The sequence below is a fragment of the Heloderma suspectum genome, chromosome 1 (genome assembly GCF_057233095.1).
Source record: "Heloderma suspectum isolate Gila_16-S chromosome 1, 16-S_ref, whole genome shotgun sequence".
In the NCBI taxonomy this organism is placed as follows: domain Eukaryota; kingdom Metazoa; phylum Chordata; class Lepidosauria; order Squamata; family Helodermatidae; genus Heloderma; species Heloderma suspectum.
Genome location: NC_139458.1, coordinates 254,570,205 through 254,596,280, shown reverse-complemented (window position 1 = coordinate 254,596,280; position 26,076 = coordinate 254,570,205). Strand labels below are relative to the sequence as shown.

Sequence of the window (26,076 nt, the reverse complement as noted above, 5' to 3'; positions counted from 1 at the left end):
TGTCATTAGTGTTAGTCTTCAATGTATAAATTAGGGCTATAAACTTTGATTAAATTTATTTAAATTTTATGTAATGCTAGATCTCAGCATTGCTGGCGAACAAGAGCAGGAGAGGACTGTTGCCCTCATGTCCTGTTTGTGGACCTCCCAGGAGTGTCTGCTAGTTGCTGTGGGAAACAGGATGCTGGACTAGATAGGGCCTATCTGATAGGCCTTTAGACTGAATCAGAGCTGTTCGGTACCTTTTGAGGATCCCAAAGGAAACAGACAGTTTCATTTAAGTGTAAAATAGCTTTTGTTTATTAACTAGTAAGCCATTGCTCAAAGAAACAACATATTTAAATCTTTCTTCACCAGACATGAGAATAGGGAATATTCCCTATTATATTAGTCACATACTAAAATAGCCTCAAAAATAAATATGTCTAAGGTCTTGGTATTGGAAGAAGATCCCTATTCGAAAGCTGTGACATGGATTTCAGTTAGGAACTTACTGCTTTAGCAGCCTTTGGCTATTACTGTTTGAAGAAAACCTTTGAAAATCCCCTGTCCAAATGGAAGGAGAATTCATCCTTAAATCTGGTGAAGAAGTTGGTGTATCTGTGGTAACGTCTTCAAGACTGATAAGTTCCATAGACTTTGGATGCTTGTTTGTTTATTATTCATTTAAAGCATTTTTTTCCTGCTGTTCATCCACAAAAAAAGGTTCCCAGAGCAATTTAAATATGATCAATATAAACAAGGCAGCCCCTGCCCGCAGGCTTACAATCTAAAAGGCATAACACAAAAGGAAAAAGGGATGAGGAGGAAAAAGGAAAACAAACAGACACCAATTCTTAAATGTTACATAGTACTTCTTCTAATGATCTGTTGGAATGGAAACAGTTCAAGAAGATGAAGTGCCAAATGGTCTTTCAGGAGAACAGATAGACTGGCCCTGCTTCCCATCTCTCCTTCTGCTGTAGCCCGATGGAGTGGCTGCCAGGTGAGAGTTGTCAGCCCTACCAATTAATCAGGTGGCAAATTTTAGTCTGAAATCAAAGCTCTAGTCAGTCATGCCCATGAATTGATTAAAGCTTACAGTCCGAGCTGTTCCACCTAAATATAACTGCTTGCCATTAAGTCCCACAGAATTCAGAAAATTTACTTCCAAGTAAATATGCATCTCCTTTTCATTCTGTCAACTGGATTTGGCTATTGGATTCAGTATTCACTTTAAAATGGCAGTGGAGCTTTGATTCCAGCCTTCTTATATAAGAATGCTGTAGTGTAAGGCTTATTACTAGAGATTTACCAGACCAATTTTGCTTATTTTTGTTTTAAACTGAAGCTTGAGCAGTGAAGAAAATTTTGAAACTCCAGAAAAGTTCAGAGCTCGAGCTTTGGCAGCTCGGGAAGGGAGAGGGATGAGACAAAGGGGAGGTTAATGCATATGTTCCACACTGTGCCTGTAATGTAATTTGTGACACAATCTGTTTATGCACGTGTAATAATGCTTACTCCTGTGAGCTCTAAGAGTGCTGGGCCAATGAAAGGACAGGCAAAGAATGTTGGGAAAGGGGCTGAAGAAAAGTCAGCTGATGACAGAGGAGGTGGAAGAGAAGCTGAGGAGAAAGAGCTGAAAAGACACTAGAGGGAGAAGAGAGAAAAATCTTTTATCACGTGTTTTTGACCTCAAACTTCAAGAAATGGTAAATGATCTTTTTAAAGAGAACATCTTTTTTTGTTTTTACTTTCACCAGTTCATTTATAGTACATTTATTTTAAAAGTGTAAAGTTGTTCCAGTCACAAAGAAACAGGCAAACATATTTTTATCCAATCATTCTCAGACTACTAGCCCCCATGGCGACATGGGTTACACTAGTGGTCATAAGATTAATCGTGGGGCTATGTATTATGCTAAGATACTGTACCATTTTGTAGGTGTATTTTTTTATCCTGCTGCTTCCCCAAAGGGCTCAGAGAGATGTACATGGTTCTCTACTCCCCCACATTTAATCATCACAACAACCTTGTCAGGTAGGCTAGACAAGATTAATGACTGGCCCAAGCTCACCAAGTGAGTTTCACAACAGAGTGCTGATCTGAAACCAGGTCTCCCTAGTCTAAGCTCAATGCTCTATCTGCTATACCACACTGACTCTTGGATTACACTTTTAGGGCTTTTTATAGCTTCCAGTTGTGTAAACCATCATTGTATTGTTGATAATTTGCTGCAACGTGAGTTTAAGAATTATGTGCAATGCTGATAACATAATCATTACTTAATGTTTCCATTTAGGGTTAGATTTCCAATCCATTATATGAGGTAATTACTGAATGTGCTCAGTGTTTCATTGTTAGCATTGCCTAATAAAGTATATGGAAGTGAATACTTTTGCTGATTATAGTAACTTCAGTTGACTCCAGTGTAAGATTAAGATGTGTAACTTGGAAAATGGTGATTATTCTTGAAGTGCAATCCTACACATGTCTACTCAGAACTCTACTAACTGGACTATGAGTCTACTAACTCAGAGGTAAGTGTGTATAGGATTGCAGCCTAAATGAAGTGGATGACTATTGCTTATTTAAGGTACCTGTGGTCCTTCATTAAAATTGAAAGTATAGAGTTTTATAGGGCTAAACTTGAACATCCCTATATTTGTTTCTGAAATTAATTGTGGTGTTTTCCATTTAATTGTATTATTAAGAATCAAATTATGCATAGCTAGTACTCTATTTTTATTTTTTTTATTTTTGTGTGCAATTTTGTCAAATGCACAGTAGGAAAATAAGTATTGCCATACTGGTAGAATCATACAGCATAGCAGTGAAACTTAAAATGTAATTCCATTCCATTTAGAGCTGTCTGGTGGAACAAAATGACTATAAGCTAATCAGTCTATAAGCCATTTCAGTTCTGAAGGTTCCATCTTTGTGACACTTTAGTTCTCCAAGTGTAACATGGATATATCTAAAGGAGGAGGAACAGACAGTTGCTAGGAGAGGTGCATAAACGAAAGAAAGAAAACAGAATGGGGATCAAATCAGTATAGAACAGTGATGGACAAAGAGAACTGTCCCACCACATACAAATGGCATATTTAATGTTACTTTGTTACATTGTGGTTATGTTACTTTGAGGTTATGGACACAATTCCCCAGGTTGTTAAAATAGAAAAGTAATCCTAGGCTGTTAAAACGGAAAAGGGTGCGAAAATGGGATTAGTACTAAGTAATCCTGGAGAGCTACTGCCTGTCATAATTGCTAATCCTGGACCATAGTGATGCGGGTTTTCCAGAAAAAAAAAAGAATCGGAAAATGTCCCATTTAGTAGAGATCTGATGTAGCATGTTTATTTGACTTGTATTTAGTAAACTTTTGTTTTTTTTTAAAAAAAAGTATATCATGTTATGTGATATCTGAAAAGTTTTTCCAATAGCCAAAAGTAGTTGAACTGAAATATTTGAAAAGAGGAAAAATCAGTAAAGTGCACTTAGTATGGTTTTAATGTTGTATTTGAACATATACAAAGCTTTACTTGAAAATATTTTTTATTGGAGTACGTCTAAATATTTTAAGTAATGACGCTACTTCCTCTACATTATTAGATCTTAAGGGGAGAAATGAAAAACTGAAACTAACATACTAATTTTAGCATGACTGAAGAGCTGTGCACATGAATTTATGTGCTTTCTAGAGATAGTCACCTGAAAAAAAGGTGTATTTTAGATTTGACTAGTATTCTATCCATTCCAGTTGCCCAATTTGACATGTATTGTGTTCCTTTATTATGACTTATTTTATACTTTCAGTTCTTTTATGAAATGAAGTTTGAAAAGTATCCTTCAAAAAAGTGGAAACTGTTCTGTGGAAAAATACAGTAGTGGATAATCTCTCCCCCCCACCCCCAATCATTGCTGGGCTAGAAATACCATTGATCTATTTCCTTGTCAGTATGTATGTGTGTGTGTGTGTGTGTGTATGTGTGTGTATATATATATATATATACACACACACACACACACACACACACACATTTAATACTTGTATTCTGCCTTTCCATGTGCAATTCAAGGTGGCTTACAAGAGAGATAATAAAATACTAAACAGGAAGGTCTTAATGTGCGGTGGAAGGCCAAGAAGGAAGGGGCAAAACAAACCTCCATAGGCAGGGAATTCCAAAGTTTGGAGGCAGCAACACTAAAAGTCCTTTTCTTTGTTCCAACCATATGTGGGTTTGGAACCAATAAAAGGGCCTCTGTGGATGATCTTACTGTGCAGGCAGGCGTATATGCGAAGAGGCGATCTTTCAGATATCCTGCTCGTAAACCATATGGGGCTTTAAAGGTAATAACCAGCACTTTGAATTGGGCCTGGAAACAGATATAGCCAGTACAGTTGCTTCAACAGTGCAGTGACACATTCTGGATACCCAGCTGATTGCAAACAACAACCCGCCCCCCACATTTTTGAACAACCAGCTGAAGTTTTGGACACTTTTCAAAAGCAGCCCAGCCTAGTACGCATCACAGTAGTCCGGTCAAGATGTAACTTGGGCATGTGTTACCATGGCTAGATCTACCCTCTGTAGAAATGGGTGTAGTTGGCACACCAGCCTAAACCGGGCCAAGGCACTCCTTGGCAATTGTTGGCACCTGAGCACCCAGAGTCAAAGCTGGATCCAGGAGAATCCCAGGCAACAAACCTGTGCCTTCTAGGGGAGTGCTACCCCATCCAGCACAGGCTGAACCCTTATTTCTAGATTGGTAGGAACATTTCTGTCTTGTCTGGATTAAGTTTAAGATCACAAGGGGAAAATGAAGGGTCCTCTATTGGGGATCTGCTGTAGCTTCATTCACAGTTTTATATGACACAGTCACATCAAAGACAGATTTTATTAATATTTCATTAGTCACTTCAAGAACCTTGATTTGGTGCTACAAAAGCAGGACGTACATTTAATAGATCATCATTATGTATTTCTGGGTTGGAAAGGCTACCCACTGATGCATCCCACTTGCTTGTGTTAATAAAATCTATTGAAGCTGCTGCCATAAATATGGTTCATGGTTCCTATGGATGGAACTACAGTTAGAAACCAATAGGCTATGTTCACACCTGTGGTTTCTCTCAGATATCCATTCTCTGTGAGCCCCTTGGCCCTCCAGAATCATGGCTTCCACTCACCAAGACTACTGGCTAATAGCAGATGTCATTTGGATCGTAATGAGGCAGATAATTTTCTCTGAAATTAACACACACACCCTCCAGATTTAGAATGAATTCATTTAAGCCCCCACCCACATACACACATGGGGAACCCTAAACAGGGCACCACAAAACACAGCTCATTCTTTTTATTTTAAATTTCAAGTGGTGCTCTGTCCTATAATAAGATTTGGTATTTTGATACAGTAATTCCATTAGGAGCGTTGGGGTGTTGCCAGAAATTTGTAATGTTGTGTTTAGGAATCCTTCCTTTGCCCTTCTTAAAATATATACCCTTCTGTACTGCAACACATTCTCGGTAAAATTGCAACAGTAAGGAGCATTTAGTATGTGTTCTTGCATCAGCAGGAGGGGCAGTTTGAACAGCACTATAGCATTATGGATAAGTACCATTGCATTAGCATTGCCTGAAGCAGCAGTGTTGGGTAAAGGTGTTTAGCATCAGGTATGGTGCTAAGCACTCTCCCCTCCCCCTCAGTCCGCCAGCCCACACCCCAGGGGACCTGCCTTGTCTACTGCCAAGTCCCCCTTCCCAGCTCTGATTAGGGGTGCACGAAAGTCACTTACCTGGTCTCGCAGCTTTTCGCGGTGGGGGGGAGGGGCTTCGCTGCTCTCCCCACGAAGTTCAGGCCGGGGGGGGGAGGCTTCCTGCCTCGCCCAGCCGAAATTCAGGCCGGGGGGGAGGCTTCCCGCCTCGCCCGGCTGAAATTCAGACCAGGGAGGAGGCGCCTCGCCTCGCCTGGCCGCGAAATTAAAAGTTAAAAAAAAAAAAACGCCCCCGTGATAGGCTACGTGACGATTAACGTAGCCTATCACGGCTAGATCTGCAAAGTCAGCCGTCATAGGCTATGTAAATCGTCACGTAGCCTATCACGGGTGACTTTAAAAAAAAAAAGCGCGTACGCAAATGGCAGCCCCCATAGGGAGCTGCCATTCGTGTTCCTTATTTGGTCGCTGTAGTCTACGTAAATCTTTACGTAGACTACGGCGAAAATAAGGGCAACGCAACTACCGTTGCCCTTATTTTCGCCGTAGTCTATGTAAAGATTTACGTAGACTACAGCGACCAAATAAGAAACGTGAATGGCGGCTCCCTATGGGGGCCGCCATTATACGTAAGCGCTTTTTTTTTTTTTTTTGTGAAGTCACCCGTGATAGGCTACGTGACGATTTACGTAGCCTATCACGGCTGACTTTGCAAATCTAGCCGTGATAGGCTACGTTAATCGTCATGTAGCCTATCACGGGGGCGTTTTTTTTTTCTTTTATTGGAATGGCGGTGGTGGTAGCCGGTCGAAAGACCGGCTGCAGCTCCCGCCCCGGACGAAGACCCGACGAACCGCCGGCCGGACCCGCCGCCAGGAGGGACATTCGGGAAAGGTAAGTCCTGTCCCAGGGGGTGTGTGCGGGGGGGGGTGGAGAATTTCTCCCCGAAACTTGTTCGGGGGGCCGAACACATTGGCGCTCGGCCCCCCGAAGTTTCGGGGAGAAATTCTCCGCCATCCCTAGCTCTGATGGCTATGGTGATTGGGGTCACGTTCCCGTTTTTAAAAAATTTCCCCAGACCTTTTTTGTGCACAACGGGCAAGGTTCCCGGTCCTGTTTTTGCACAAAAACAGGACTGTGAACATTTAAAAAAACAGGAAGGCAGCCGGAGCGGTGGCTTCGGAGCCATCGCAAATGGAGATCGCGCTGCGCTGGGCAAGAGCAGCGGGAGTTTCTGCCATCTTGCCCAGCATCTCGCTGGCTGATGCCCTTTAGCCACGCTGGAGCTCCAGACAACACAGCAAGCCACAGTGACTAAAATAAACCTCACTGCAGACCATGGCTTATCAGGGTGGCTTATTTTGGCTAAATAAACCACCATGGTTGAGAAAAATCGCATTTAGACGACGTAAGCTGTTGTGTATTTTTCCAGAAAAAAAACCCATCGTGGCTTAACATGTCGTGCGAACCCAGTCACTGTGTGTTGCAACATCATCTCTCTATGTGTTTCTCCACCTGGTGCCACCCAGTGATGTGGAACACAAGAGGGGTAACTTATAGCATGATGACATTGCATCCTGCAGTAGGTTTCATTAGAATTTATGGGGAGAGAGGGGACAACTAGGCACTGGGATGACGTTTTTGGTAGCAACCATAGAGAGATGATGTCGCAACACACAGTGACTGGGTTTGCACAACATGATAAGCCACAATGGTTTATTTTTCGGACAAAAACCTGGGATGATGTTTTTGGTGGCTTCCATAACAGCTAATCCTTTCTTAAATTGCTATCCTGTGCTGATGCACCCATGCATAAGACCACTTGATTTAATGGAGCTTGCATGATGTGCGTGATCTTGTCTGATCTCGGAAGCTAAGCAGGGCCAGCCCTGGTTAGTACTTGGGTGGGAGACCGCCTGGGAATCAGGCTTCCTGCATTGTGCAGGGGTTGGACTTGATGGTCTTGTAGGCCCCTTCCAACTCTGTGATTCTATGATCTATGTATATGGCTCTCTACAGTTTTGTAGCCACACTGCCTTTGCAGCTGTGCTCCATGTCTGGAGTGTATGGGACTAGGTATAGGCATCCTAGTTCTGGTGAAAGGGCAGAGCTTGTCCTTAGCACAGCAGCAGTTTTGGCATCTATACAAGGTCCTTTGAGCTGCTTGGAGAAGGGATCTATCTCCCCTTGTCTTGTTGTGTTGCATCTTGTGGGCCAACTGCAGAGGATGTTCCCATGGTGCATCAGCCGAACTAATAAAAATTGGAAATAGGGCTTCTGAGGCACTGGACTGGCTTTAAATACTATCTGTAAGCTTTATATTCTTCTGCCTCAGCTTGAATACTCACAGTGGTTCTCTCTGAGCATGTAAATCTTGTACTATTAACTTACTGTAATGTGGCCAAAAGAGTGCACCACCTGTGAAACTCCTGTGGTTTTCAAGAGTAATTATTTACCCCTAGCCCTGTTTTTGTTATGGAGTAACTTTCACATTCCAATAATTATTCTAGCATCAGGTTCTTTTTTGTATCATTAACCTGTTTACAGATCTGCTCATATTTAACCAGCTGGCAAACTGGTAGCCTCTGCTGGGCGGGGGGGGGGGGGAGCACTTTAATTGTAAAGGCAGTTTGGTGTTTTATTAGTACATCATTCCAGCCAGAGGTTATGGCATTGTAACTTTTTTTGTGAAGCGGATGGTCTGATCCTGACAGCATCTTATGAAAAGGTAGTGGGTCACAGCTAGTGAGGAACCTGCTTGGCATTGTGTTTCCCAATGAATCCTTATTTCAGCAGTTTGTTGGCACACCCTTGTGCTGGGAGACAGGAGTGTTTTAGCTCAGGGTAGAGCAGAAGGTAGGTTAATATCTTCCTTAGCCCACTGAAATAAAGAAGGGGGGTGGGGGAGAACCACAAGTAGGGCTTTTGTATGAAAGAACTGTGAGCTCACTTTTGGTACTGAAAACAATTCCTGGGCTAACATGCTCAGAGGTGCTCCCTTCCTTAATTCTAACTGTATCTGCCTCTCTGAGCAATTATTTTGCACCTGGCTCTGGCTGGTGGATGCTGGGGCTCTTATAATTAAAAAACAAACAAACCACCAAAGTCAATCCTGCAAGGCTAAAATCTGCTCACTCCTGCTCTAGCCCTTTGGGTACAGTGCAAGAAGCTAGTGACAGCCTTTCCTCTGCACCCCACTCTCTCACTCGGCCTGAAAAAAAGATGCTTGTGAAGCAGAGTCAGATCCCAGCCTTGGAACAAGAGAAGAGCTGTTCCTTTATGCCAGTGAAGAGATGGGTAACACTGGACCCTGTGCTTGCAGTCCATCCAGTTGCTGGGATGCATTAAACAGCTTGTCAACATATAATAAAACTATAATTATTTTAGTTCAGACCCTTTGAGATGAAATATTTTACTCTCTACACACACAATTTAAATGTGTAGTTTGATTTATTTGTATTGGCTGTGTGCGTGTAGAAGTTTTGCTGTGATGCTATGCAATCATCTCTAGTATAATTTGGCCTAATTAGCTTCTGTTTAGTGATTCGGAATGTCTATCAAGGACTGTTATTTTAGCAGGAAACATAGGGAGTTAAAAGCTAATGTGGTGACCTCATCTCTATTCATTAAGCTCTAGAGTATAAACTGCACCGGAGAGGGACCGTTGAAACAGTATCAGTCCATTTTATACTGCGTTGATCTGCTTTAATTTGGATACTAAGTCCATCTGATCTAACAGTTTCTATTATAATGGGAAACACTTTGCAGGGGGTGGGGACAGTACTGTTCACTTGGTTTATGCCCTGCTTGCAAACATTTGTCATTTTTTTTTCAAACACGATCCTGTTCTTGATTCTTACTTTCTTGTGGTCTCTGAAATTATTTCCCTGTGTGGCAAATGGCATGGCATCAAGGGAAATTTATTAGTCAAGGAACTACATAAAACACACACATTTGTATCATTCACTTTGTGTAAGGGGTTTCTCTTACTCTTTAAACCAGTCATTAAATGAGAGTGCAATTGCTGGCTCTTTAATATTAGAGCTATACACATCCACAATAGGTGTCACTGTGGTGCCGGTCCAATCGTTATTAGTGACTTCAGCTATTGGCTTAGAATGCTGCTTGTCTGACTCCATCTGCAGGGCTCTAACACCTCCTGCGCTCAGTTCCATTCAACACTCAACTTGAGCCAGCTGACGAACAGGCAGCACATCTTGCTATCCTACCTGCTTTGCCAGAGCATAGCAGTTTCAGGTGGTTCAGTCTGCAGACCTTTGGGAAAAGCTCTCGCAAGCAAATGAAACAGGGGGTCATGATGGGGAGGAGTTTAACTGATCAAGTAATGGATCAAACTTAAAGCTGATATCTTATTCAGCACACTTGGAAAAGGTCACCTTGCCTTGCTGGAAAAGAAGCACAATCTCAGCTTTGCTGCTCTCTATTTAGTACCTTCTGTTCTCTCTGTTTATCTAGTTAGGTTATCTGATCACACAGACAAGGATACTCATGGTAGATGACAAGGGAAAGAACATGAAATGTCTCACATTCTTCTTGATGCTTCCAGAAACAGTTAAGAACAGGTCCAAGAAAAGCTCTAAGAAGGTAAGCAGTAGCAGCAGCAGCAGCAGCAAGTTACCTCCAGTTTGCTATGAAATCATTACCCTGAAGACTAAAAAGAAGAAGAAGATGGCTGCTGATATTTTCCCCCGAAAGAAGCCAGCTAACAGTAATGCAACTGCCGTCCAGCAGTACCACCAGCAAAATATCAACAACAACAATATTATCCCAGCTCCCAACTGGCAAGGGCTGTACCCTACCATCCGAGAAAGGTAAGGAAGTTGTGGATGGTTTCTTTTCTGTGTTTTCAAGTTCACAAGCCATTTGTAGTGAAATATTTATCCTGTTTGAGCAGAGTAGCTTTTCTCATTCATTAGTGTTGAAAAGAAGGGGAAATGTTTCTTCTTTCCAACTGTGCAATTGTTTTCTTCTGGTAATAAAAACGTATTCGCATGCAAGCTGTCTCGTTTTAACCTCTTAACTACTTGCAGTCATGAAAGCACATTCTCAGTGTATTAATCTTCATATTTGCTCAGACAGTTTTGCATTTTTTACTTTTGTAAAAGTTCTTCTCAAGTTCTTGTAATATTGTACTTAAAACACACACACTCCGTAGGATACTTAATGATCACTAACTCATTTAGAATGTATTCCGTGTTTTTGTTTTCTTGGCTACTGTAGAAACGTTGCAAGCTTTAAAGGAGTTGAATTGCATGGATGTGGAGAGGGAACCTGATGCTAAATGAAATTAACATATTGCCTCTGTTTGTAGAAATGCAGTGATGTTCAACAATGACTTGATGGCAGATGTTCATTTTGTGGTTGGGCCACCAGGTGGGACCCAGCGATTGCCAGGACACAAAGTAAGCAACAGCTGCATTACCAGATCTGACATGGGAAAAGCGAGGGAAACATCTACTGTTACCATTATAACTTAGTGTGGGAGGTTTGGACTCTGGAACTGACATAATTATAACAGCTTTTAAGCATCTTTGCCCACTGAAATGCTTTAGCAGTTTCCCTTCTGGTTAAATATTTTGTTACTGTAATAGATGTTTATCCCTTCCAAAATACAGTTTTATTGATTTTACCCTCTCCTTCCAATGACCCTGTGAAATAGGCTGAGATGCTGACTTGCCCAAGGTCACCTTGTGAATGGGGATTTGAACCCAGGCCTCCTCACATGACATGGCAGCACGTTGGCTCTCAGCGTGGATAGCACTGTATTAGGATAGCAGTATACTCAAGACTTGTGCAGCTTTTTCTCAGAGCAAAAGGAAAACCCAACAGTTCCCTTAGCAAGCTTTCCTGTAAAAATTGAGAGTGAGAAGTGAAGAGATGCCATGTTCTCTTGTTTCTGTTTATTGCCTTCATGGCCTCATCTGTTACGCTCACGGTGACTCTAGCTTTTCTGCTGGCCCTGCGTTTTGTTCTAAAGCATGAAATAATATTTCCCTTTTTGAACAGTACGTCTTAGCTGTTGGAAGCTCTGTATTCCATGCAATGTTTTATGGAGAGCTTGCCGAGGACAAAGATGAAATCCGTATACCAGATGTGGAGCCTGCTGCTTTCCTCGCTATGCTGAAGTAAGCATCCTTCTTCTTGCTGGAAGTGAATTTGTTTGTATCTGCTGTAGTAATCTCCAAGATAAAAAGTTAGGCATTATAATAGGTCAAGAAACAGATACAGAAACCCAGTCATTGCTCAGAAAGATGGTGCCTAGAGTTGTGGGTGTGTTATTGAAAACTTCGGGTAGCATCCAATAATAGTCCTGCATAGAGTAGACCCATTGAAATGAATGCATTTTAATTTAGTTGTGACTAACTTACGCCTCATCTATTTCAGTAGGTCTACTCGATGTAGTACTAACATTGGACACTACCCTCTTTATTTGGATATTCTATTCCCCTCTCTCCCCCTCCCCTTCCCCAGCCATCTCTTGCATTAGTCAGCTGTCAACTTTGGGTAGATTAATAGAGTATTCAAAGGAAGAGCTTGAAAACATGGTGAAAAGGAAAGATTCCATACTCTTGGTTTCTTCTTCATTTGTGCTACCCGTTTTTGCAAATACATGATTCCTTGCTATTCCTGTTCACTTTAACGCAGCTTTCGATACTGTGAACTTGTCATATGTAGTCACTCATGATAATATATTTCCCTATAGGCTGGGTGAATTGTTAAAATATTTAAAATAACAGGTTTCTCTAAGGTTTCTAGTTGCTGAATTTAAACTTGAACTGAAGAGAGCACATGCAGTATTTTTTTTATTCTTCACTCCATCTGGCTTGTTCTCTTTGGATGATGAGTGGGATGTAAAAAAAAGCAAGTTGCTTTCCTACTGTGCTGTCTATAAACTCAGGATTTAAAGAGGAAGGCATATCTGGAAACATCTATAAGTTCTTATACAAAAAATACCCATTGATTTCTTCTGTGGCATATTTTATTTTTTCTGATGTTTGCTCATGTCTGCTAAGAATCCTTTCAGCCTGCCATTGATTTTTCACCCATACTTCGGCTAACCATCTAACTTGTTGTTGTTCATTTGTGTCCGACTCTTCGTGACCCCATGGACCATAGCACGCCAGGCCTTCCTGTCCTCCGCTCTCTCCCAGAGTGTGCTCAAGTCCATATTCCTTGCATCGGTGATGCTATCTAGCCATCTCATCCTCTGCCGGCCCCTTCTCCCTTTGCCTTCAATCTTTCCCAGCATCAGGATCTTTTCCAGTGACTTTTCTCTTCACATTAGGTGGCCAAAATATTTGAGTTTCAGCTTCAGTATCTGTCTTTCCAATGAGCACTCAGGGTTGATTTCCTTTAGGATGGACTGATTTGACCTCCTTGCAGTCCAGGGGACTCGTAAGAGTCTTCTCCAGCACCACAGTTCGAAAGCATCGATTCTTCGGCGCTCAGCCTTCCTTATAGTCCAGCTCTCACAGCCATACGTTACTACTGGGAAAACCATAGCTTTGATTAGACGGATCTTTGTTGGCAAGGTGATGTCTCTGCTTCTTACTATGCTGTCTAGGTTTGCCATAGCTGTCCTCCCAAGGAGCAAGCGTTTTTTAATTTCTTGGCTACAGCCACCGTCTGCGGTGATCTTGGAGCCCAAGAAATAAAATCTCTCACTGCTTCCATTTCTTCCCTTTCTATATGCCAGGAAGTGATGGGGCCAGATGCCTTGATCTTCGTTTTTGTAATGTTGAGTTTCAAACTAGCTTTTGCACTCTCCACTTTCACCCTCAACAAGAGGCTCTTGAGATCCTCTTCGCTTTCTGGCGTTAGGGTGGTATCGTCTGCGTATCTGAGCTTGTTGATAATTGTCCCGGCAGTCTTAATTCTGACATGTGATTCATCCAACCCGGCGTTTCTCATGATGTACTCTGCATATAAATTAAATAAGCAGGGTGACAATATGCAGCCTTGTCGTACTCCTTTCCCAATTTTGAACCAATCGGTTGTTCCATGTCTGGTTCTTACTGTCGCTTCTTGACCCTCGTACAGGTTTCTCAGGAGACAGGTAAGGTGGTCTGGTACTCCCATCTCTTTAAGAATTTGCCACGGTTTGTTGTGATCCACACAATCAAAGGCTTTAGTGTAGTCAATGAAGCAGAAATAGACGTTTTTCTGGAATTCTCTTGCTTTCTCCATGATGCAGCGAATGTTGGCGATTTGATCTCTAGTTCCTCTGCCTCTTCGAAACCCAGCTTGTACTTCCGGTAGTTCTCGGTTCGCATACTGCTGAAGCCTAGCTTGTAGGATTTTGAGCATCACCTTGCTGGCATGTGAAATGAGCGCAATTGTACGGTAGTTTGAACACTCTTTGGCATTGCCCATCTTTGGAATTGGAATGTAAACTGACCTTTTCCAGTCTTGTGGCCATTGTTGAGTGTTCCAAATTTGTTGGCATGTTGAGTGCAGCACTTTAACAGCATCATCTTTTAGGATCTTAAATAGCTCAGCTGGAATACTGTCATCTCCGCTAGCTTTGTTGTTAGTAATGCTTCCTAAGGCCCACTTAACTTCACTCTCTAGGATGTCCGGCTCAAGTTCAGTGAGCGCACTATCATGGCTATCAGGGACATTCAGATCTTTCCTGTATAGTTCTTCTGTGTATTCTTGCCACCTCTTCTTAATCTCACCTGCTTCTGTTAGGTCCCTGCCTTCTTTGTCCTTTATCATGCCCGTCTTTGCACAAAACGTTCCCTTGAGATCTCCGATTTTCTTGAAGAGATCTCTAGCCTTTCCCATTCTGTTGTTTTCCTCGATTTCTTTGCATTGTTCATTTAAGAAAGCCTTCTTGTCTCTCCTTGCTTTTCTCTGGAAATCTGCATTCAGGTGGGTATATCTTCCCCTTTCTCCCTTGCTTTTCGCTTCCCTTCTTTCGTGAGCTACTTGTAAAGCCTCATCAGACAGCCACTTTGCTTTCTTGCATTTATTTTTCTTTGGGATGAATTGAGTTGCCGCCTCCTGAACAATGTTACGGACCTCCGTCCATAGTTCCTCAGGCACTCTGTCTATCAGGTCTAATCCCTTAAATCTATTCCTCACCTTCACTGTATATTCATAAGGGATATGATTTAGGTCATACCTGAATGGTTTAGTGGTTTTCCCTACGTTCTTCAATTTAAGCCGAAATTTTGCAACAAGAAGCTCATGATCTGAGCCACAGTCAGCTCCAGGTCTTGTTTTTACTGACTGTATGGAGCTTCTCCATCTTTGGCTGCAAAGGACATAATCAATCTGATTTCGATATTGACCATCTGGTGATGCCCTTGTGTAGAGTCGCCTCTTGTGCTGTTGGAAAAGAGTGTTTGCTATGATCAGCGTGTTCTCTTGGCAAAACTCTATTAGCCTTTGTCCTGCCTCATTTTGTACACCAAGGCCATGCTTGCCTATTATCCTGGTTATTTCTTGACTTCCTACTTTAGCATTCCAATCCCCTAGGATGAAAAGGACATCTTTTTTTGGTGTTAGTTCTAGAAGGTGTTGTAGGTCTTCTTCGGCCTCAGTGGTTGGGGCATAGACTTGAATTACTGTGATGTTGAATGGTTTGCCTTGGATTCGTACTGAGATCATTCTATCATTTTTGAGATTGTACCCCAGTACTGCTTTCCCCACCCTTTTATTGACTATGAGTGCTACTCCATTTCTTCTAAGGGATTCTTGTCCACAGTAGTAGATATAATGGTCACCTGAATTAAATTTGCCAATGCTTGTCCATTTAGGTCGCTGATTCCCAAGATGTCGATGTTCAATCTTGCCATCTCATGTTTGATCACCTCCAGCTTACCTTGATTCATTGACCTTACATTCCAGGTTCCTAAACAATATTGTTCTTTACCGCATCGGATTTTCTTTTCACCACCAGACACATCCACAGCTGAGTGTCCTTTCGGCTTTGGCCCAGCCGCTTCACTCTTTCTGGCGCTACTTGGAAATACCCTCTGCTCTTCCCCAGTAGTATATTGGACACCTTCCAACCTGAGGGGCTCATCTTCCAGCGTCATCTCTTTTAGCCTTGTGATACGTTCCATGGGGTTTTCTTGGCAAGAATACTGGAGTGGGTTGCCATTTCCTACTCCAGTGGACCACATTTTGTCAGAACCCTCCACCATGACCTGTTCGTCTTGGGTGGCCCTGCATGGCATAGCTTATGGCTTCACTGAGTTACGCAAGCCCCTTCGCCACAACAAGGCAGTGATCCATGAAGGGGAACCATCTAAGTACTAGATTTTAATCTCTTGACCAGGTTGTCCTAATCAAAAATTGCTTTGTCACCTTTCCGTAGAACGTTGTATGTGCCTTTAGCTGCAGTTAGCCCCCCAAATGTGTGAGGAACACCTAAGGAAGAAAGTTTTCATACGAAGGAGTTGATGGCACAGAGCACACCAACAAGATGTACTGTGTTATTACTTGTGGCTAAATATGTTCAAAATATAAAGATGATCACGTTTGTGCTTTTAGTTTTTAAATATAGGTGCTAGTTCTTGATGAAAATAGGATTTTCCAGCTAAATACTATAATCTATATAGACTACAAGGCCCAGCACTGTCTTAGCTTACATGTGTGATCTTCAATTAAATCTTATTGCATATACTAATTATGGTCTCAGAAAAACTGATTTGCTTCTTGGTAGAGCTCAAGAATCCAAAGTAGTTACCTTTTGCTAAACGCAGGTACTAGGAGACATACTCAAACAGGGCACAGTCCGATACACATTGAAGGGCATTTAACTCCCATTGATTCCAATAGACCTTTGATTTTAATAGACCTCTTGATGTATTCAGCTCTGCACTTGATGCACTCTTGGTGTTAACAGTGCTAGAATCCGGGACTTAAGAACAGATGGTCAGTTCATCCATATAAAAATAATAAAAATATGTTTAGCACTCGCCATTCAAAATAGGCTAGCACTGGAGCATCATCAACTGCATAGTTGGATAGATTTCGGCTGGCAACATGACAAATGCAGAATTGTTCAGATGGCTGTGTGCACATAACACTAAGCCAAGGACAAGCAGCAGCAAGGCTTGGGTCCATGCACTACCTCCCTCATTTTCCAGCGCAGCTGCAAGGAGAAGTTTGGAAGCCTTTGCTTCCAGTTTAGACTAACCACAGTTTTTTGTGACATCTGAATCCAGACAAACTGTAGTTTTTACTGTGATCAGTGAAAACAAGCCAACTTCAAACCACAGGTTATGAAGCTGGCTTCTTTCACTAATCATAATACAGATTGCCTCAGTTTCGGGTTCAGATGTAACACTAAACTGTGGTTAACCTAAAGTGGAAGCAGAAATGTCCAGTTGCCTCAACTGCACTACAAGAGGAGAGGGGAGGGTAAAGCATGCATGCCTCAGTTTAACCCTTCCTGCTTCGCTGCGATCCTGAGGAAACCCCCTCTTCTGAAACTGGTATTCACATTGGGTGGTAATCTCCAAAACCTGGAGGGATTTTCTTCAGGAATGCAGCAGGGTAGGAAAGGGTTAAATTACACCTCCACTCTGACTGTTATCTTGGTATTTATCAATTCCCTTAGGTGATGCTATTTGTATTTTTAAAAACCTGCATGTTCATCTAGTTTCCAATGTGTCAATATAATTTGTTTAAAAGTGGGCTTGAAACATACCTGCTTGATATAACTCGTCATTTTTTTCATGCCTAATACGGTGGTGGGGATATTCTATTCATGACCAATTTGTTCTGAACATGACGTCGCATTCAGTGTTCGTCCTACTTAGAGTAGACCCATGGAAATGAGTGGTACATGTTAGTCATGACTATAGTCCCATTCATTCCAATGGGTCTACTGTAAGTGGGACTAACATTGAGTACAATGCCTAGAAGGAAAACTGTTCATTTACCAAACATAGAAATGAAAACTGATATAATATGTGTTACTTAAACTATTGCAGCTTTTGACAGCTACTCTTAATAAAAAATCCAGAAGCAATTGCACTGTTAAAATAAAAGTTTTGTTTTTTATAAAAGTCATAGGGAAATCAGCCCGTTCTTGCTATAGATTATAGATAGTTACAGAGCAATCTTAAGTGGGGTTGGTGCAGCGGGAGTGACATGGTGGATCTACCACCACATCCAGACATGCAGGGAGCGGGTAGGCTGTTCAGCTTGGCAATTTTTTTTATTTTTAATCCCCCCCCCCCCCCGGAATTAGCTACATGAGCTCTGTGCTGGTGTAAGAACATAAGAAGAACCATGCTGGATTAGACCACGGGTCCATCTAGTCCAGCATTCTGTTCACACAGTGGCCAGTCAGCTGCCCATGGGAAACCCACAAGCAGAACATGAGTGCAACATCCTCCCCCTCCCTGAAATTAGCCACATGAGCTCCATGCTGATGTTGCTGAGGGACCCTGATTGGGCAGCTCCATCTTTGCCCTATTTTGGGCCCCTGTACTTCCTTCCCACTGGGAGAAGCACTGTCAGTGGTAGCTTTCCACACATGGGACTACAGGCCCGGCTAGTTCTCCTGAGAGGACACACCACAAGAAGCCTGGAAGGGAAGCTAGCCAAGGTAGAGGCAGCTTGGTTAGCTCCTCTGAGTGAACTGATTGCTTTGGCAGCTGTTGTGGGAGTCAAGAAAATAAGATCCAGTGGGGGGATGGGGACGTAATCCTCTCCAATGTTGGCCAGGCACTAGGGAAGTCTACAAGAAGGGCATAATTCCACGCATGCACACACATGCACACTGGTATTTGGTACGCTGCCATTGAACCTGGAGCTTCAATTATTATGGCTTATAACCATTTATAGAGATATCCAACTGGAATATATCTGTCCACTCTCCTTTTAAAGCCACCTAAGCCTGTGGCCAATCACCACAGTGGCAGCAAATTCAATATGTTAATTGTGTGTTCTGTGAAGAAGTACTCTGGCTGTCGTGAACATGGTTATTGATAATTTTTTCTGTATTATCTACTATAGTTCATAATAGGGGCAGATTAATAAAGTGGTTAAAGCGTTAGCTTTAGTGGGTCTTGCTAGTAGGTCTGCAAGTAAAGGGTGCTCTTGGTTGCTGAAGCTATTTTGTTATGGTAACCGTAAGGCCATTATTCACAGGTAACACTAAGCGACTGTTGTAGTTAACTGACTTCTTAAAGAAGCCAGCGTCAGTCTTGAGGACGAGCAAAGACAAGCCCAATCTTGGTTTGCATCTCCCCTACCAGTACCCAGCTGAGATCCCAAATGCCTTCACGGTGCTCCTGAACTGGCATGGCCTCACTGCAGCACCAGTTCACTTACCATTCGCTGGCTGCACAAACAGGGTGGGGGGCTCTTCTTGGGGATCTTTGGCCACTCTCAGCAGGCCACAAGCACAAGCTTCCCTCCCTTCCTAGGCACGCCCAGAGTTGGTTAATCCCTTTCTACCACTACAAAATAAGAGAACAAGTTTTCTCTGGAGGACTTCTCCCTGCAGCCCCAGGCGTTTTTCATGAAACTGGTTAGCAGCCCCAACAGCTGTCTAATAAAGAAACAAAGGGACATCTGAGTATTTATCCCATGGACATTCTACCACCAAGAATTAGCTCTGAGGGAAATCCCCCCAGTCTCTTCAGCAATATCTTCCAGCATGCAATCAGATGTACAGGGGTAGATGTTTGCCATTTATTCCCAAAAGGCCACCCAGAAAACACAGACTTGTCTTTATCTGTTTGAGCCCCCTGAGAACTTCAGATTTTCAGACTAGCACACAGCTACTCAGTGGTGTGTTTGTGCATGTAATTCCACTGTCTGCTGCACAGCTGGACACAAATGGAGTTTGCACATGACTAGGAACAATCCATGACCCCCACCCCTATCAGACTTTTTGCACATCAACTGTACCCACTCATCCAGTAAAGGCACATGGTTTGGTTCATAAAGGAACTTTAGTGGTTAGCAGGTAGAACAACAGGTAAAAGCAATAACTACTGTGGATGAAATAATTAGGGTAGCCATCAAAGAGCAAAGTTGTGCTTGCAACATGTAGTCTGGGAAAGATGTTAGCAAAATAAGCAGTGGTATTTTTACATATTCCTCTCCTTGCAAAGCTAGGCGGACAGGCTTGAGAGGAAGGGCTTGTCAAGAAGGGGTTGGACAGGGAAAGGAGCCTGTTGCCACGCAGAATGAGGAAGAAGGGCAAGTTCTAGAAAAGCATAAATGAGAATAGCTTAGCCTGAGTAGCAGCCACTCTAGCCTTGCAATTCTGTAGCTGGGTAAGCGGCTAGGGCAGGGCATGGGAACAAGCCAGGATTTACAGTCAGGGCCAGAAATATTGGAACAAGGATAACTGTTTTGGCAGTTGGCCTCTGTACACCACTACATTGAAGTTGAGACACACCCAGATGGGAGCGAAGTCAGGACTTTCAGTCGTAATTCAAGGGGTTTGACAAAAGTGGGGCACTAACCATTCAGGAAGGACAGCCAGTGGCATACACACACACACCCATCGTTGGTGGCTCATAAGTAATGGAACGAATGGCTGACGAGCAGCTGCATGACCAGGTGTGGCCTGTTTCCTGGGTACCCCATGACCAATCAAGCAGAGAAAAGGCCTGGAGGTGGTTCTGAGTGTTACATTTGCATTTGGTAGCTGTTCACTGGAACTCCCAACATGAGGTCCAAAGAGGTGTCCAAAGAGGTGTCCATGCGAATGAAGGAGGCCATCATTAGGCTGAGGAAACGAAAGAAACCCATCAGAGAGATAGCAAAAACAGTGGGAGTGGCCAACACAACAGTTTGGAACATCCTGAAAAAGAAGGAATTAACTGGCAAGCTCAGCAACAGCAAAAGGCCTGGAAGACCACAGAAGACAACTAAAGTGGATGACCGCAGAATGCTGCTCATGGTGAAGAAGAACCCTTTCACAACATCTAGCCAGGACAAGAACGCTCTTGAGGAGGTAGGCATGTCATTGTCAACATCTACAGTCAAGAGACGGCTTTATGAATGTAAATACAGAGGCTTCACATAAGGTGCAAACCACTGGTAACGCTCAAGACCCGAAAGGCCAGATTAGCCTTTGCCAGCAAACACCTAAAAAAGCCTGCCCAGTTCTAGAATAAGATTCTTTGGACTGATGAAACCAAGATTAACTTGTACCAGAATGATGTAAAGAGAAAAGTATGGAGAAGGAAAGGAACAGCTCATGATCCAAAGCATACCACATCATCTGTCAAACATGGTGGAGGCAGTGTTATGGCATGGGCATGTATGGCCGCCAATGGAACCGGGTTACAGGTGTTTATTGATGACCTGACTGCTGATAAAAGCAGCAGGATGAATTCTGAAGTGTATAGGGCTATACTTTCTGCTCAGATTCAGCCGAATGCTGCCAAACTGATAGGACGCCGATTCATATTGCAGATGCATAATGACCCCAAACATACAGCAAAAGCTACCCAAGAGTTTCTCCAGGCAAAGAAGTGGGATGGCCAAGTCAGTCACCTGATCTCAACCCAATAGAGCATGCCTTTCACTTACTGAAGACAAGGCTGAAGGCAGAAAGACCCACAAACAAGCAGCAGCTGAAGGCAGCTGCAGTAAAGGCCTGGCAAAGTATCTCGAGGGAGGAAACTCAGCATTTGGTCATGTCCATGGGTTCCAGACTTCAGGCAGTCATTGACTGCAAAGGATTTTCATCCAGGTATTAAAGGTGATCCTTAAGTTTGAAATGATGTTGGTTTGTTCCATTACTTATGAGCCACCAACGATGGGTGTGTGTGTATGCCACTGGCTGTACTTCCTGAATGGTTAGTGCCCCACTTTTGTCAAACCCCTTGAATTACAGCTGAAAGTCCTGACTTCGCTCCCATCTGGGTGTGTTTCCCTTCAACTTCAGTGCGGTGGTGTACAGTGGCCAACTGCCAAAACAGTTATCCTTGTTCCAATATTTCTGGCCCTGACTGTATTTATTATTCATTTATTTTGGGTTTGGACATAACAACAAACCAAGATTAACTCAAGCTCAGATTTGTAAGCCAACCTCAAACTGTGATTTAAGTTCATGGTTAAGAGCCTGGTTGGGTTCAGACATACAAACAAGCCACAATCCAGTGAAACAAAATCTGGCTTGGCATTACATGTGAACCAGGCCATTGTGTTACAGTATGATGAAAAAAATAATAACGACTGCCTCCTACTGGTGACTTGTAGCTTTTGTTTATTAAATTGTAAGTTATCTTACATTTCCTTCATTATCTCACTATTCACTATCTCAGATAGGCACCTAATATTGAGGTTTTGGTAATATTGAAGAAGGTAGGTGAGTATTACTAAAAATTATTTATTTGGAGGGTAGCCCTACAAACTAATTGTTTGATACAAGCAGATACTGAACAGATATGTTAGCATTTATCATACATGTGCCTTCCACTTTCAGTAGTGTTGAAAAGTGTGTGTGTGTGTGAGACTCACTCACTGTATTTATTGACTGATTGCTATGTGCTAAATAATAGCATTACACGTGTGTCTTTTATTACAGATACATATATTGTGATGAAATTGACTTGGCTGCTGATACAGTTCTGGCAACTCTTTATGCTGCCAAGAAGTACATCGTTCCTCATCTTGCCCGAGCATGCGTTAACTTCCTAGAGACGAGCCTGAGTGCGAAAAATGCTTGCGTGCTACTCTCCCAGAGCTGCTTATTTGAGGAACCAGACCTGACTGAGCGCTGCTGGGAAGTGATTGATGCCCAGGCAGAGCTGGCTTTGAAATCGGAAGGGTTCTGTGACATTGATTTTCAAACACTTGAAAGCATTCTCCAAAGGGAGACTCTGAATGCCAAAGAGATTGTGGTTTTTGAAGCTGCCCTTAGTTGGGCTGAAGTAGAGTGCCAGCGACAAGACCTGCCTGCCAGCATAGACAATAAGCGCAAAGTCCTTGGGAAGGCACTCTATCTCATTCGCATCCCTACAATGGCGCTTGATGACTTTGCAAATGGTGCTGCCCAGTCTGGTATTCTCACCCTCAATGAAACAAACGATATCTTCCTTTGGTACACGGCTGCCAAAAAACCAGAGCTGCAGTTCGTGAGCAATGCCCGGAAAGGCCTTGTCCCGCAACGCTGCCATCGCTTTCAGTCTTGCGCCTACCGCAGCAACCAGTGGCGCTACAGGGGTCGCTGCGACAGCATACAGTTTGCTGTCGATAAAAGAGTTTTCATTGCCGGCTTTGGGCTCTATGGCTCCAGCTGTGGATCGGCAGAATACAGTGCAAAGATTGAACTCAAGCGGCAAGGCATTATCCTAGGGCAGAACTTGAGCAAGTATTTCTCAGACGGATCGAGCAACACTTTCCCAGTGTGGTTTGAGTATCCAGTGCAGATTGAGCCAGATACCTTTTACACAGCTAGTGTGATTCTGGATGGCAATGAACTCAGCTATTTTGGACAGGAAGGGATGACAGAAGTTCAATGTGGTAAAGTAACTGTGCAATTCCAGTGCTCCTCAGATAGTACCAATGGCACTGGGGTTCAGGGAGGGCAGATTCCTGAACTTATCTTTTATGCGTGAAAGCAATGGGTTTCAAAACAAGGAGACGGTGATCATATGGTGTATATGTCTGGTTCAAAGCTATTGGATGCTTAGCTTGTTGTCTGCAGATATGTGATGAGTACAGATAATATGTTCCTAAATGCAGTGAACAGTTTAACTCTTGCTGTACTTTTATAGCATAAATATGAAATTCTTCTTTTATTGGAAGCTCCCAAGAACAAGCAAACTAGCAAATTAAGGGTCAGTTTCCAGCCTTACCACAGATGGGATGGCCTTACTATAATGAAAGAATAGCAAATAGATGGCCTCCTTCCATGCTACATGTCTTTTTTTTTTGGTCTCTAACTTCCTACCGTCTCTTGTCCTTTTGATTGTTTTTGTCTCCTCCGTGTTGTAGGCTTTCCAAGCATCTCAGTATTAAAGGTAGTTTTAGCCTTCTGCCACTTGGATACCCATCACATTTTACTCGATGCTGATTTAGCACACTTTGCCAGACAGATCAATTCCTATCTCTGAGGTCCTCCTCCACATGCTACTCTGATGTTAACAAAGTATGTTAATTGAGGAGATCTACTTTTTCACCCAAGTGATTCAAGAAGAGAAACGTCAAATATCTAAAGTTGGGGTTAACACTTGGCTGCCCTATAAATATGGCTCCCCCATATTTAACTCTGTTGGGGATGACTACAACAGATGGTAAGCAAGCCTCTTTGAGGAGCAAAGTGATTGGACGCAGCTGATCCTTGCTTCCACACCATTCTGCAAAGTTCCTTCTCAGACACGTTTTCTTCAGTTTGGGAATACTGACATACATACAGCCTCACTTGCGCAGTATTACACTAGTTGAGGGGTAGGAAACCTGGTCCCCTCCAGATATTTTGGCCTACAATTCCCTACAGTCCTTGACCATTGGCCATGTTGGCTGGGGCTTATAGGAGTTGTAGTCCAAAACATCTGGTGGTTACCAGGTTGCCTGTCCCTAAACTAGTGCATTGAAATGAACTGTTTACACCGTTGCAGTGCCTCAATGATAGCAGCTATTTTACTTTTTAAAAGAGCATTTCCTCATTTAATCAAGCTTGGCAGCCAGCATACTGGCTGCCTTTTATGGTTCTAATCCCTTTTCCATTAAGTCAGACAATCTGTAGGAAACCACACACACCCTCCCAATCACACAAATAATTAATTTTGTGGGCTTTAATTTCCCAAAGGTTGTTGAAAATTCTTTAGTATGGGGTATTTTTCCTAGCTGAGCAAAAATATAACAAAGTTTGGAGGATTATGTTGCTATAAATTGCAATGGAATGTATTAGTCCTGTGGTGACATTTGGTTTTCCCTTTAACTCAAGTTTGAATATATTAATGCTACACAAATTAGATTAGCTGATTGGGTAATCAAATGAGTAAAAGCTGGTAGGTTCCAAAAACCTCTCTATTTCAAGGTAAGCACCTAGGCTGGATATAATGCAGCTGTACTTAGAATGGTAATATTCATCCTCTTTTGTTGGTTTTGTAGATGCTCCAGATTTCTAGGTTTTAAGATTTTCCTGAGTTATTGTGTACCTGTGGGATCAGACAGTAATATGATTGGGATGAATACTGCTTCAACTACTGCAGAGTACTTTTTATGACAGCTGTAAATGGTTGCTTTGTTTTGGGTAGGATGAATCTCTAAAACACTTATATTTACCTATTTGTAAACGTCAGTTTATAGGTAGGTTTGGGGTTTGTGCGCTTATTTTGAAAGTGGTATCTGCCAGCATGAAAAAGGGACATTTGTGACTTATGTTTTGCCAGTTTAATTTGTGATCTTCGTTCACACCCGAAATTCAGGTTTTTGTTGTCCAGAAGCATTTTTTTTGTTGTTTTTAAATTGGGTATCAAGCTTCCTGTAGAATTTTCTGCATTCTTGACAGGAAAGGGCTGCAGGCTGGCTGGTAGTAAAAAAAAATAAAATTAAAAAAATGGAAAGGAAATGAGTGTAACTGAATGATACAGAGCAATTTTGTGTTCATGAAATAAAAGGCACACTTTCAAACAGGCAACCCATACTTCTTTCAACTAGGAAGTTGCTTACAGTAGTATTCCAAAGCTGATTTGTCCCAATTTTCTGTCTGCAAAGAGATTTGTGGCTTCTCCCTCCCCCTTCCCATGTTTTAAGTTGAAGTTCAAGTAAGCATGAATGCTTCTTGAAGGTGCTAGTGTACTTCCCTAACACAAAAACTAATCATTAGTATAACTATTAAAAAAGTGTAGCTTTCCATTTATAGTTCAATTATCTGTTAGTGTTCCTACTCTAAAAACTTTTACCTGCTGTAATCCTGGCTGCTGGTAGTCTTTTAAGTGTCATTAAGTATCTGCAGTGTCCAAAATATGATTTGTAGATGCAACTTGAATTGGACATCAGAAAATCTCACATTTAAACCAACCATTTCTCAGCCATGTCGAATATAAAGAAAAGCAAGGTGGAGGCTATTCTTCAACAACAAATGTTATCCTTGCCCTTTAAATTCTAAATGCTATAATATAAAACAATTTACTACATTTTTGTGGAAGTGCCAATAATCCCAGAATATATAGACGCCGCTTTTCAAACAGTTGCAGGGCTGTCCTCAAGGGGTAGGTACAGCAGGGCGCCTCCCAAGGGCCCACACTTCAGCAGGAGCCCACTGACAAGAGCCCCCTGGACTTGCTCTCCTCTTCACCATTGTAACCTGCTTGCTCTCATTCTTGCTCAGACAGTGGTGGTGGTGAGAAGGAGGAGCAGCAGATGCCCCTGCCTACTTGCTCCCTCGCTCTCTGCCTGTCAAGCGAGCAAG

General features: G+C 42.5%; 1 protein-coding gene across 1 annotated transcript; it reads left to right on the top strand.

Annotated features, from left to right (window-relative positions):
* Window positions 1–10,110: 10,110 nt before the first annotated feature.
* Window positions 10,111–25,297, top strand: BTBD3 (BTB domain containing 3). Its single transcript, XM_084824740.1, has 4 exons — window positions 10,111–10,534; window positions 11,035–11,125; window positions 11,730–11,848; window positions 22,243–25,297. Exons 1-4 carry the CDS (start codon window positions 10,212–10,214, stop codon window positions 23,273–23,275), a joined length of 1,566 nt encoding a protein of 521 aa, XP_084680866.1. The 5' UTR covers window positions 10,111–10,211; the 3' UTR covers window positions 23,276–25,297.
* Window positions 25,298–26,076: the final 779 nt, after the last annotated feature.